A 13,206-nucleotide genomic window follows, 5' to 3' on the forward strand; every position below is an offset into this window, starting at 1 on the left:
AACAGCTCTGTACCACCACATCCTCCCCTCACCATAGTGCTTTGCCTCACTGCAGACTCATAGCAATGGAGCCAGACAACTGTGGACTGAGGCCTCTGAAACCATGAGCCAAAATTAATCTTTCTTCCTTTAAGTTGCTTTCTCAAGTATTTGTCACAGTGATAAAACACAAAATCAAACTTTTAGCCTAATAAAACACAATGTACAGTGAATGGCCTATAAAAGTTATTGGCTTAATAAACTCTCAGCCAGCCAGTTCAGTAAAAGAAATGCACAAGGTCAGAATTCTATCTTTCCAATTACCCCTGAAATTACCAAATAAATATAAAATGGGAACAACGGAATTAATATTAGAATCTAGATATAATTGCTATAGTGAAAACACCAAAGACATGGTGGAAATGAGAACAAATTGAGGAAAGGCCAAGTGAGGCACTGCATAAGGGAAAAGACACCTAAAGAATAAGTGGAATGGGTTCCTCAATGGACTTCAATAAACTCACCAGTTCATAGCTGAAATAGAGGCAATTAAGAATCATGGAAGAGAAGTAGGAAGCAAAAGTCATTTCTACCTTAGGACAAATACTTGAAGGTAGCACACAGAGCAACAGATCAAGCTCAAACTTAGAAAAAATACTACAGGTAAAACATAATGAAATCATAACTACTTCTTATTGAGGACTCTTACAAGTAGAAAAGAAAGAGGGGAGGGGAAGAGGAAAGACACTGGAATTCATGGGACCAGGGTAACTCTGCATCACATACAACCACAAGATCCTAATCAGATTAAGTTATACTCTATGTAATGTATACTTCGCAAAATACATTCTACTGTCATGTATAACTAAAAATAACAAGTGAAAGAGAGCCTATGATTCATTGAATGACCAGGATTTTCAAAGATTATGTGTTAAGTTAGAGAGAATGGGCATCTGAGTCTTGTAGAATGATATTGTAAATGGGAAAATGTGTTCCTCTGAGGGTAGGTTCTCTCAAAACAACAATTAGAAAGTGGAAGCTGGGCACAGTGGTACATGCCTATAATCCCAGTGAGGATCGCAAGTTCAAAGCCAGCCTCAGCAACTAAGCAAGGCCCTAAGCAACTTAGCAAGACCCTGTCCTCGAAATAAAATATTGTTAAAAAGGGGTGGGGTTGTGGTCATGGTTAAGTGTCTCTGGGTTCAGTTCCTGGTACAAACATAAATGAAGTGGGCAAATGCTAAACTAAATTTAAATTTATCTGAAAGTTACCTGTGGAAATCATGAGCTATTAATAAAGTCTCATTGGAGAAATAAGGCTAATCTACTTACACACACACACTATTACAGCCACTCACAGATAAACATACCTCCCCTACTTTAACCATCACTATAGTCAAGATTCAAGAGACTCTATCTCCTGTGTTTTAAAAACGTTCAAGTAAATGAAAGAGGAAGAGGAAGAAAAAGGAACAGAAAAAATGGCTATAGGTGATGAAAGCATCAGAACAGAGGTTTAAACAGTGGTAAAATGAATTAATATGAATTCAGCAAAAATCACTTGAGTACCTATTCTTTACTAGGCACATGTTGAAACACATAAATGACATTTCAGGAGTATACCAGCATAAAAACCCACAGCCATGTATTTAGTTCCAAGTCTTCATGTTTAAAGCTACTGCAATGATAGGATCCATTTGTTGGGAACTCTACCACTTTAAATTGTGACCTTAAAGGAGCTTCACACCTTATCAACTGTACTGGATACAAAAACAGTATTACACCTGAATAAATTTGTGTTTGTTAGAGACTGAATATTAAGACAAATCTTAGGAGACAAAAGGGAACAACAAAAATGATTAATAGTTATCCTCAATCATTAAAGCTTTCAGTCACACGATGGATCTAGCCAGAAGAAATGTAAATCTCAGATCTAGTCAATTTTGTCAACTGGATCAAAAGCAAAAATGTATTCAGCAAGGTCTCTAGAATTTCACAAAATAAGGAGTTATTAGTTCATAAACTATCTGCACTTTTCTGGTTGAAGAAGGTGATTTTTTTCCCCTAATTCCCTAGCACACATTATCAAAGTCCTGTGTTTTTATACAATTAGTTATAAGGTAGGATCTTAGAAGCAGATGGAGTAGCCATATGGCTCAAATGAAGAATGGTTTATAAAGGGATATGTAGCATGAGCGTAAAACTGAAGAACTGCTCTTCAAAATTTTTGAGAAAAAGTATTTCTTACCTGAGGTGCATTCGTAGCCACTAGAAATGCATTTGTCCTGCCAGGGTGATCATAATCGTGCATGGCAGCTGCCACATACAAAGCCATCAATTCCAATGCAGGAATGTTTGAAGACAGGCAGCCATAGCTCTCATCTGGAATAGAGCAGCTCTTTGAAGAAATATAAGCCATTCGCCCAGAATTTATTCTATCATCTGAACCTGAGGAAAAATAAAATAAACCAGGATTAACACATAATTTCTTCACAATTATACCAAGGAGGGGATTTCCCATAAGTAGTAGGATTACTTATTTGTTGACTTAAAACAGACTCTATGGACTTGATCTACTCTTTCCAAACTACATGCTACAGGAAGAGTGTTAAATATGACCCTGAGGTTGTATATATTAAAGGCCACAATAAAGAACTCTCATGAAAACTTGATGCTCTCTTAGTCAAGCTAACAATTTTAAAACTTCAGACTTTCTAAACATGTATTATTTAAGTTAGATATAATCATCAGGAAAAAGAAATCATTGAGTACAATATTTGACTAAAAAACAGCATATGTCATAAAAACAGGTACATAGTAGTATAGAATAGACGACACAGAGACAAACCCACACAGATATAATCATCTTATCCTTGACAAAGGTGCCAAAAACACATTGGAGAAAAGATAGCCTTTTCAATAATGTTGCTTTAGAAAAAAGAATGAGACTAAACCCTTACCTCAGCGTGCACAAAAATCAACTCAAAATGGATTAAAGACCTAGGAATTAGACCAGAAACCTTATAACTCCTAGAAAAAAAATGTAGTGTCAACACTCCAACATACAGGCACAGATGATAAGTTTTTCAATATGACCCCCAAACCTCAGGAAATAATGCCAAGAATTAATAAATGGGGTGGCACAAATTAAAAAGTTTCTGCACCATAAAGGAAAATATTAAGAATGTGAAGAAGGCTGGGTTGTGGCTCAGTGGTAGGGCACTTGACGAGCATGCACGAGGCCGTGGGTTTGATTCTGAGCACCACATAAATATAAAGGTATTATGTCACCTAAATATATATATATATATATAAAATATGTATTTTTTAACTATATACGTATGTATATATACATATGTATATATTTTCTAAAAGAATGTGAAGAATGGAAGATCTTTGCTAGCTACTCTTCTAACAGGATTAATATCCAGAATATGTAAGGAACTCAAACACCAGAAACCCCCACCCCAGTTGATAAATGGGCAAAATGAACTAAACAGACAAAAAATGGCTTAAAAAATATGAAAAAAATGTTCAATATTATTAGCAATTAGGGAAATGCAAACTAAACTGCACTGAAATTTCTAACTTCCAGTCAGAATGGCAGCCATCAAAAATACAAACAACAAATGCAGGCGGATGTGTTGAAAAAGGAACACTTTTTACAGTGTTGGTGGAACTGTAAATTAGTACAACCCACTATGGAAATCAGTATGGAGATTCCTCAAAAGACTAGGAATGAAACCACAATATGACCAAGCTGTATCACTTCTCAATGTTTATCCTAAAGAATTAAAATTCATTGTACTATAGCAGTATACACATACCCATGTTTACAGCAGCACAATTCACAACAGCAAAACTGTGGAACCAGCATAAGTGTCCATCAATGGATGAATGGTTAAACAAAGTGTGGTATGTCTACACAGTGACATTTTAGTCAGTCATAAAAGAAGAATGTAAATATGACATTTGAAGGAAAATAGATGGACCTTGAGAGCATTATATTAAGTGAAATAAACCAAACTCCAGAAAGTCAAGGGTCATATGTTTTCTCATATAGAAGCTAGAGATGAAAAAGGTAAAGAAAGGTGTATAGATAGGAAGATAGAGGAAAGGGACAAGAAGGAGGGGAAAGAGAAAGAAAATACTGGGGAATGATATTGGCCAAATTATAGTTATATTTTGCACATGTACAAATATTAATAATATCCCATCATTATGTACTACTATAATGAATGCACCAACAAAAATATGGAAAAAATATAGAAATTTAGGATTTTAATACATTACCAAAGTAAGCTCAACATAAATGCTTTTCAGATCTCATCCAAAAAGATTACATGTAATTTGGAACACTCACTATAACTCTTCTTCCCTTTCTTTTTTCCTCGCATGAGACTCCATATAATATAATGGCATGAAACACTATCTACACTGTTTTTTTGGTTCTTAATGCCTTGCTATTTGTTCTTTTTTCGTGTTTTGGTGGTTTCATCTAGATGGTCATGATATTATTTTTGCTTAATGATCTTAAGAAATTAGAAGAAGAAAAACAGAAACCATAATTTGAGTAGATAGCAGTATGAGAGATAACAAAATTTCCTTGGTGGTGTTCATCAGTGGAACCTAGAACTAATGCTCTGGCTTGTCAAAGTTCAAAATAATTTTTTAATTCTAAGTTAGTTTTCTTTTTTTAAATAATAACCTAATGAAATGACAAAATACTTATAATTATGGATCAAAAGACTTAACATTATTAAGATGTCCCATAGATTCAATAAAGTACAAATCAAAATCCTAGCTGGAATTTTTGTAGAGATTTACAAGCTGAATCTAAAATTAATATGGAAATGAAAGAGACCCAGAATTTCCAAAACAATCTCGAAAAAGTATAAAGTTGAAGGATCATACTTCCCCAGTTTCAAAGCTTACTATAAAGCACCAGTGATGAAGACATGTGGTACTGGCATAAAGACAGACAAATAGAACAAATGAATGGAATTGAAAGACCAGAAATTAATTCTCACATCTATGGTCAACTGGTTTTTAACAAGGATGCCAAAACCTTGTTGGAAACCAACTATGTGTCCCGCATGCTGCCAGACACTTTTGTACATGTTATCTCATTTAATACTCATGACATCTTAGAGGGTAGAAACTCTGATGTAATAACATTTAAAAGTCCACTGTGTTTAGCACATATAAAGAACTCTTTTCAACAAATGCTATAGAAACAATATCAATATGCTAAATAATATTAGAACTCTTACTTATACAATACCCCTCAACTAGCTACAAATGGATATAGATCATAACTGTAAAAGTAACAATTGTAAAACTCTTAGAAGGAAAAGAGGAGGAAATCTTCATGATCCTGAGTTAAAAGATTGTGACACAAAAGTATGAACAAAAGAAAAAATAGATAAACTTATCAAAATTAAAACATCTTGGGTTTTCAACAAGAAAGTGAAAAGTGGAGTGAAATCAGCAGAATGGAATAAAAGTGTGAAGGTGTTATATGTGATTGAAGTAAGCTGTCAGCAGTTCAAACTGATCTGGTAACCACCAAGTAAAAAAGAACAATAAATACAAAATTTAAAAAAAGAAAGAAAGAAATCAAAGTGTACCACACAGAAAACCATTAAATCATAAAGGAAGAGAAAAAATGAAGAAACAGACATGGATAGAAAAAGATATTATAGACTATTGCAGCCTCAGAAGCAGCAGTTAAAAATTAAAAATGTTCATGGGATCAGTTTCAAATATTCCAAGTCAGGCTGCTGCTGAGAAAATCTCCTAAACATTCATGTATTGAAATAAGATTTTAAAGAGAAAGTTCTTGAGACTGGGAACGTGGCAGATCAGAGGAATCCACATGTCTTAGCAGTTCCCCAAGAGTGAATAAAAAACACAGTTCTATGATGGCAAACTGAGGTAGAAAAACTGGGAAAATGCCAGTAGGCAACACAGAAAGGTAGCAACCACCTGAAAACCAAAAATATCAGTTTTTAGAACAGAAATAAAATTAATAAAAGCAACAGATGGAGGCAGCATCCAGCAAGCAGTGATTCAGAGGGACTGAATGAAAGGACAGAATTTCTCCCAAGTTTAAGAAAACCAGGTGCCGCTGTCCAGCAAATTAACAATATGAGCAGAAATAAGTTCATAAATAGCGATCTGAACTTGCATGGGAGAAAGCCCTGCCATGCCCCAATAGAAACAGTAAAAGAGGGTAAGCCACAACAACTAAAAAGAGTCTTAGGCAGGACTTCCTGTTTAGGAGATCAGAAATTCCTTCAGTTTGCCTTCATTTTTCATATCTCACTCTATTTTTCTTCCTTTAGTTTTCTTTGTTGACTGGTTCTTGGTACACGATTTTTGAATACCCAAGACAATTCAGCCACTTAGGCTGTACTATTCCCTGGGTTGGTGAGTACCCTGAGTCAACCTGAATATAGGAGAAAGACTGCAGCTCGAACTGTGGGAAACTCAGGACAACCATGGCACCAGTCAGCTTTTTTCACCCTGCAGAGGAAAAGTCAGTGACATGTTTATTTGAAACTGGTGATGCAACTCTGGAATAAGGAGCATTGCATGGTCAACAGAGGGGTGAGGAGGGACTCATCAGTATCTTTTGGAAAGCACTGACCCCTGCACTACCTCCTCCAAGCCCAGATGGTGATGCAAAATTGGCTGAAGCATCCCACACACCTCCCCACAGGACAGGAACTGAGAGTCTTGGAAAGAGAGATATAATAAAGCAGGTCAGGCAAGCAGATAGATGGAGGTCAGCATAGAGACTCCCATAACAAGTTCAACTAGTTTGGGTCAGACCAGGATACCTGCATCACACAAGCTTCCTCTTAGAGGAGATTCTAAAATTGAAATCAGAAAGAAAGTACTCTATTTCAAAAGCTTCAGCAAGGAGGAAAATAATTTATGCAGGACAGATATAGCATCAACAGCTTAATAACTGAGTACTAGTGTCTTCCTACATATTGTGTTTTGCCAGAATTATATCTAAGGTTACATAACTCAACAGTTAGTTAGATCCTTTCTTAATACCTCTTTTCTTCCATCTCCATTTCCTTTCCCTCTCCTTCATCATTTATATTTACCTTATTTTAACTTCTGTCTCCCTTCCCTTTTTTCCTTTTTCTTCTTTATGGATTTATTTTTTTTCCAATTTTTTATCCCTTTTTCAAATGTCATTTAATAAAATATCTTTAACAATCTTCTCATACTGTTTTAAATCAATTACCCCCTACATTACTTTTTTGATGAAGAATTGTAGGGATCAGTAATAATAATTTGTATAGCATATGATGACATATGATTTGTTCTTAAATTAGCACTGTTACTGGTGGTTACTCTGTCCTTTCAAAGAGGTGCTGGTTATTGAAACTAATACTGTAATTACACTAATCAGATATGGTGAATCTAAGATATATTCACAGCCCAGGGATTATTATTAGAGGTAACTAACTCACTAAAGGACCCACACATAGTAGAAGAGGAATCCATCATAACAGATATGCAAAACAGTATCTTGGATAACCTGAGGGAACAAGCCAACAAGATGCCTCCAAAAATTTATAAGCGCACAATAATTGAATCCACAAGTATTGAAATCATGAAGCATACAAAAAGTTGATGATTAAAATGATCAATAAACTAAAAGAGCTATGGACTCCACTAAAACAGAAAATATAGGAAATGAAAAAACATTTTAGTAGTTATTCTAGTATTTTTAAAGAACCAAACGGAAATTCTGGAAATGACATAATGAATCAAATAAAAATTTCAGTCAAAACTCTTACCAATAGAGTAGATCACAAAGAAGATAGAATTTTAGGCATTGATAAGGAATATTAACTTGAAAACTCAGCAATGAAGAAAATAAAAATAAGGAACCATGGTAAGACTACGCATGAAATCTGAGACAACATTAAGAGACCAAACTTAAGAATCACTCGGGTAGAAAAGGAATCTGAGATATAAGTTAAGGGCATGGATAACACTGTCAGTGACGTGATTTCAGAAAATTTTCTAAACCTTGGGAATACAATGGATTTCAGAAACAGAAAGCAATGAGAACCTCAGAGAGACAAGATTGAAAAAAGGACCTCTCCATAACATATTACAATTAAAATATGTAACATACAGAACAAGGACAGAATTTTCAAAGTCAGGTCACATTTAGAAGAGAGTCAATGAGAATTATTTCTGATTTCTCAGCAGAAACTCTAAAAGCTAGGAGTCTGAAAGAAAACAGTTGCCAACTAAGATTGCAATATCCAGCAAAGCTATCCCTCAGAACTGAATAAGAAATAAAAATTTTCCAAGATAAATATAAACAAAAATTCATAACTTCTAAGCTGCAGAAAATACTTAACAAATACTACATACAAAATAACTTAAAAACAAACCAACAAGTTCTCAAATGGATGAATCTTCTCAGAAGCGTAGTTGGGCAGTTGAGAAATAGCACAAAATTAAACATTAGAAATAAATTTAAATGGCAGGAATAATAAACATCTCTCTATAATAGCACTGAATGTTAATGGTCTCAACTCTTCAATTAGAGGATATATACTGGCAGAATGAATTAAAAATAAGATTCAACTATATGTTGTTTGCAAGAAACTCATCTTACATGCAAATATAACTACAGGCTGAAAGTGAAAGGATGGAAAAAGACATTCTATGCAAATTGATACCAAAAGCAAGCAGGAATAGCTAACTCTCACAGACAACAAATCAGACTTCAAGTCAAAATTAATGACAAGAGACAAAAGAAACTTCATACTGGAAACAATACTATAAAAAGTAAATATTTATGCCCCAAACCTCCATGCACCTAATTACATAATACAAACACTACTCAACATAAAGACTCAGATCCCAATACAATAGTAGTGGATGATTTCAACACATCTCTTACCAATAGATAGATCTTCCAGACACAAAATCATTAAATAGCTTTTTCTACACAGAGCCAGCCACAAGTTCCCAAGCCAGCGGAGACCTCCGGCCCGCAAGCAGTCTCTGGGACCAGGGCAGGGCAGCCAGAGACCTCTCCAGGTGGACCTGCCCCCTCCAGTCACAGACTTTTTCCACGGGGCGATCCAAGATGGCGGACTAGAGGGTGACTGCATCTCCAGTCACTCCAGAACCCAGGATTCAAGAAGGGGAGGCATTGAGAGATTCAGACTAAAATAGAGCCACGGGGTGAGTCTCCCCCACCCGGTGAAGCTCGGCTCGGGAGGCAGGCCCGGATTCGGGTGCCTTATTAGAGTAGGGCAGGGCAGCTAGAGTCTTCTCCAGGCAGCCCTGGGCACTCCGGCGGTAGGCTCCTCCCACACGGCCAGCTTCTCGGAGCAGGCCCCCCAGTGAGAGCCTTTCCACACAGAGCCAGCTCCAAGCCCGAGAACCAGTAGCGGGCTAAGAGCAGCTTTCTTCGGAAGCACTTCATTATCAAGTAACTCCAAGACTTCAGGGTACTGAAGGCTGGGAGGTGATACACTGGAAATCTACAGGGACACTAAAAGCCAATAGACAAAATCTGCAATATCACAGAGTCCCACTGACATATGACCAATATAAGAAAACAAGGGAAGAAAATGTCCCAAACAAACCTAGATACTATATCAATAAAACCCAATGACAGCACAGAAGAAATGTCAGAAAGGGAGTTCAGAATGTACATAATTAAAACAATCAGGGAAGTAAATGAGGAGATGAAAGAGCAAATACAGGCATTGAAGGAGGAGATGAAAGAGCAAATGCAGGCATTAAATGATCGCACCAATCAACAGTTAAAAGAGCAAATATGGGAAGCAAGAGATCATTTCAATAAAGAGTTAGAGATACTGAAAAAGAAACCAAACAGAAATCCTTGAAATGAAGGAAACAATAAACCAAGTTAAAAACTCCATAGAAAGCATAACCAATAGGATAGAACACCTGGAAGACAGAACCTCAGATATTGAAGACAAAATATTTAATCTTGAAAACAAAGTTGACCAAACAGAGAAGATGGCAAGAAATCATGAACAGAATCTACAAGAATTATGGGGTATCATGAAAAGGCCAAATTTAAGAATTATTGGGATTAAGGAAGGCTTAGAGAAACAAACCAAAGGAATGAACAATCTATTCAATGAAATAATATCAGAAAATTTCCCAAATCTGAAGAATGAAATGGAAAACCAAGTACAAGAGGCTTATAGGACTCCAAATATACAAAATTACAACAGACCCACACCAAGGCACATTATTATGAAAATACCTAACATACAAAATAAAGACAGAATTTTAAAGACCGCGAGAGAAAAGAATCAAATTACAATCAGGGGGAAACCAATAAGAATATCAGCAGATCTTTCAATCCAGACCCTAAAAGCTAGAAGGGCCTGGAACATTTACCAAGCCCTGAAAGAATATGGATGCCAACCAAGAATCTTATACCCAGCAAAACTTACTTTCAGATTTGACGATGAAATAAGATCCTTCCGTGATAAACAAAAGCTAAAGGAATTTACAAAAAGAAAGCTGGCATTACAGAACAATCTCAGCAAAATATTCCATGAGGAAGAGATGAAAATCAACGATGCAAATCAGCAACGGGAGGAACTAGCCTAAAGGAATAGCCAAATAAAGGGGAAACCAAATCATGTCAAAAAACAAAAATGAGTCAAATGACTGGGAATACAAATCATATCACAATAATAACCCTGAATGTTAATGGCCTGAACTCATCAATCAAAAGACATAGACTGGCAGAATGGATTAGAAAGAAAAATCCAACAATTTGCTGCCTGCAAGAGACTCATCTCATAGAAAGAGATACCCATAGACTAAAGGTGAAAGGATGGGAAAAAACATACCATGCACACGGACACAGCAAAAAAGCTGGAGTATCCATCCTCATTTCAGATAATGTGGACTTCAAGCCAAAACTAGTCAGAAGGGATAAAGGACATTACATACTGCTTAAGGGAAGCATAAATCAGCAAGACAACAATCATAAATATCTATGCCCCGAACATTGGCTCATCCATGTACGTCAAACAAATCCTTCTAATTCCAGAAATCAAATAGACCACAACACAATAATACTAGGTGATTTTAACACACCTCTCTCACCGCTGGATAGATCGTCCAAACAAAAATTGAATAAAGAAACCATACATCTCAATAACACAATCAATATTTTAGACTTAACCGACTTATATAGAATATACCATCCAACAAAGAACAAATACACTTTCTTCTCAGCAGCACATGGATCCTTCTCTAAAATAGACCATGTTTTATGCCACAAAGCTACTGTTAGCAAATACAAGAAGATAGAGATACTACCTTGTACTCTATCAGATCATAATGGATTGAAATTAGAAATAAATGACAGAATAAAAAACAGAAACTTCTCCAATACCTGGAGATTAAATAATACACTATTATATAATGAATGGATAACAGAAGACATCAGGAGGGAAATAAAAAAATTCTTAGAAGTAAACGAGAACAAAGACACATCATATCAAAATCTCTAGGACACTATGAAAGCAGTACTTAGAGGAAGATTTATTTCATGGGCCGCATTCAACAAAACAAGTAGAAATCAACAAATGAACGACTTAACACCACAGGTCAAAGCCCTAGAAAAAGAAGAGCAGACCAACACCAAAAGTAGTAGAAGACAGGAAATAGTTAAAATCAGAGCCAAAATCAACGAAATTGAAACAAAAGAAACAATTGGAAAAATTAACAAAATAAATAGTTGGTTCTTTGAAAATAAACAAAATTGATAAACCTTTAGCCACACTAACGAAGAGAAAGAGGGAGAAAACTCAAATTACTAAAATTCAGAATGAACAAGAAAATATCACAACAGACACGACTGAAATATAAAACATAATTAGAAGCTATTTTGAAAATCTATACTCCAACAAAACAGAAAACCTCGAAGACATCAACAAGTTTCTAGAGACATATGAATTACCTACACTGAACGAGGAGGATATACACAACTTAAATAAATCAATTTCAAGCAGTGAAATAGAAGAGGTCATCAAAAGCCTACCAACAAAGAAAAGTCCGGGACCAGATGGGTTCTCAGCCGAGTTCTACAAAACCTTTAAAGAAGAGCTCATTCCAATACTCCTCAAAGTATTCCATGAAATAGAAGAGGAGGGAACCCTCCCAAACTCATTCAATGAAGCCAATATCACCCTGATAAATAAACCAGACAGAGACTCATCAAGGAAAGAAAATTTCAGACCAATATCCTTAATGAACATCGACGCAAAAATTTGCAACAAAATCTTAGCAAATCGCATACAAAAATATATTAAAAAGATAGTGCACCACAATCAAGTGGGTTTTATCCCAGGGATGGAATGTTGGTTCAACATCCGGAAATCAATAAATGTCATTCACCATATCAACAGACTAAAAGTTAAGAATCACATGATTATTTCAAAGGATGCAGAAAAAGCATTCAATAAAATACAGCATCCCTTCATGCTCAAAACACTAGAAAAAATTGGGGTAGTGGGAACATTTCTTAACATTGTAAAGGCCATGTACACTAAGCCCATGGCCAATATCATTCTAAATGGAGAAAAACTGAAGGCATTCCCCTTAAAAAGTGGAACAAGGCAGGGATGCCCTCTGTCATTCACTTCTATTCAACATCATTCTTGAGACTCTAGCCAGAGAAATTAGACAAACCAAAGAAATTAAAGGGATACGAATTGGAAAAGAAGAACTCAAACTATCCCGGTTGGCTGATGACATGATTATATATTTAGAGGAACCTGGAAATTCCACCAGAAAACTCTTAGAACTCATAAGTGAATTCAGTAAAGTAGCAGGTTACAAGATCAATGCTCATAAATCCAATGCATTTTTATACATAAGTGATGAATCTTCAGAAAGAGAAATTAGGAAAACTACCCCATTCACAATAGCATCGAAAATAATAAAATACTTGGGAATCAATCTCACAAAAGAGGTGAAAGACCTCTACAATGAGAACTACAGAACACTAAAGAAAGAAATTAACGAAAACCTGAGAAGATGGAAAGATCTCCCATGTTCTTAGATAGGTAGAATTAATATTGTCAAAATGGCCATACTACCTAAAATGCTATACAGATTCAATGCAATTCCAATTAAAATCCCAATGACGTACCTTACAGAAATAGAGCAAGCAAT

General features: G+C 35.6%; 2 protein-coding genes across 4 annotated transcripts in view; one reads left to right on the top strand and one right to left on the bottom strand.

The window, feature by feature from the left end:
* CYP2R1 (cytochrome P450 family 2 subfamily R member 1) overlaps positions 1-13,206 on the top strand; it is an 84,935-nt gene that overhangs the window by 47,662 nt on the left and 24,067 nt on the right. The gene's annotated exons all lie outside the window — the stretch shown is intronic.
* PDE3B (phosphodiesterase 3B) overlaps positions 1-13,206 on the bottom strand; it is a 190,712-nt gene that overhangs the window by 21,078 nt on the left and 156,428 nt on the right. Inside the window, 1 exon segment of the mRNA XM_079104237.1 lies at positions 2,228-2,427. Coding sequence (XP_078960363.1) covers positions 2,228-2,427 — 200 coding nt within the window.

This window comes from Sciurus vulgaris (assembly GCF_902686455.1).
Source record: "Sciurus vulgaris genome assembly, chromosome: 11".
In the NCBI taxonomy this organism is placed as follows: Eukaryota; Metazoa; Chordata; class Mammalia; order Rodentia; family Sciuridae; genus Sciurus; species Sciurus vulgaris.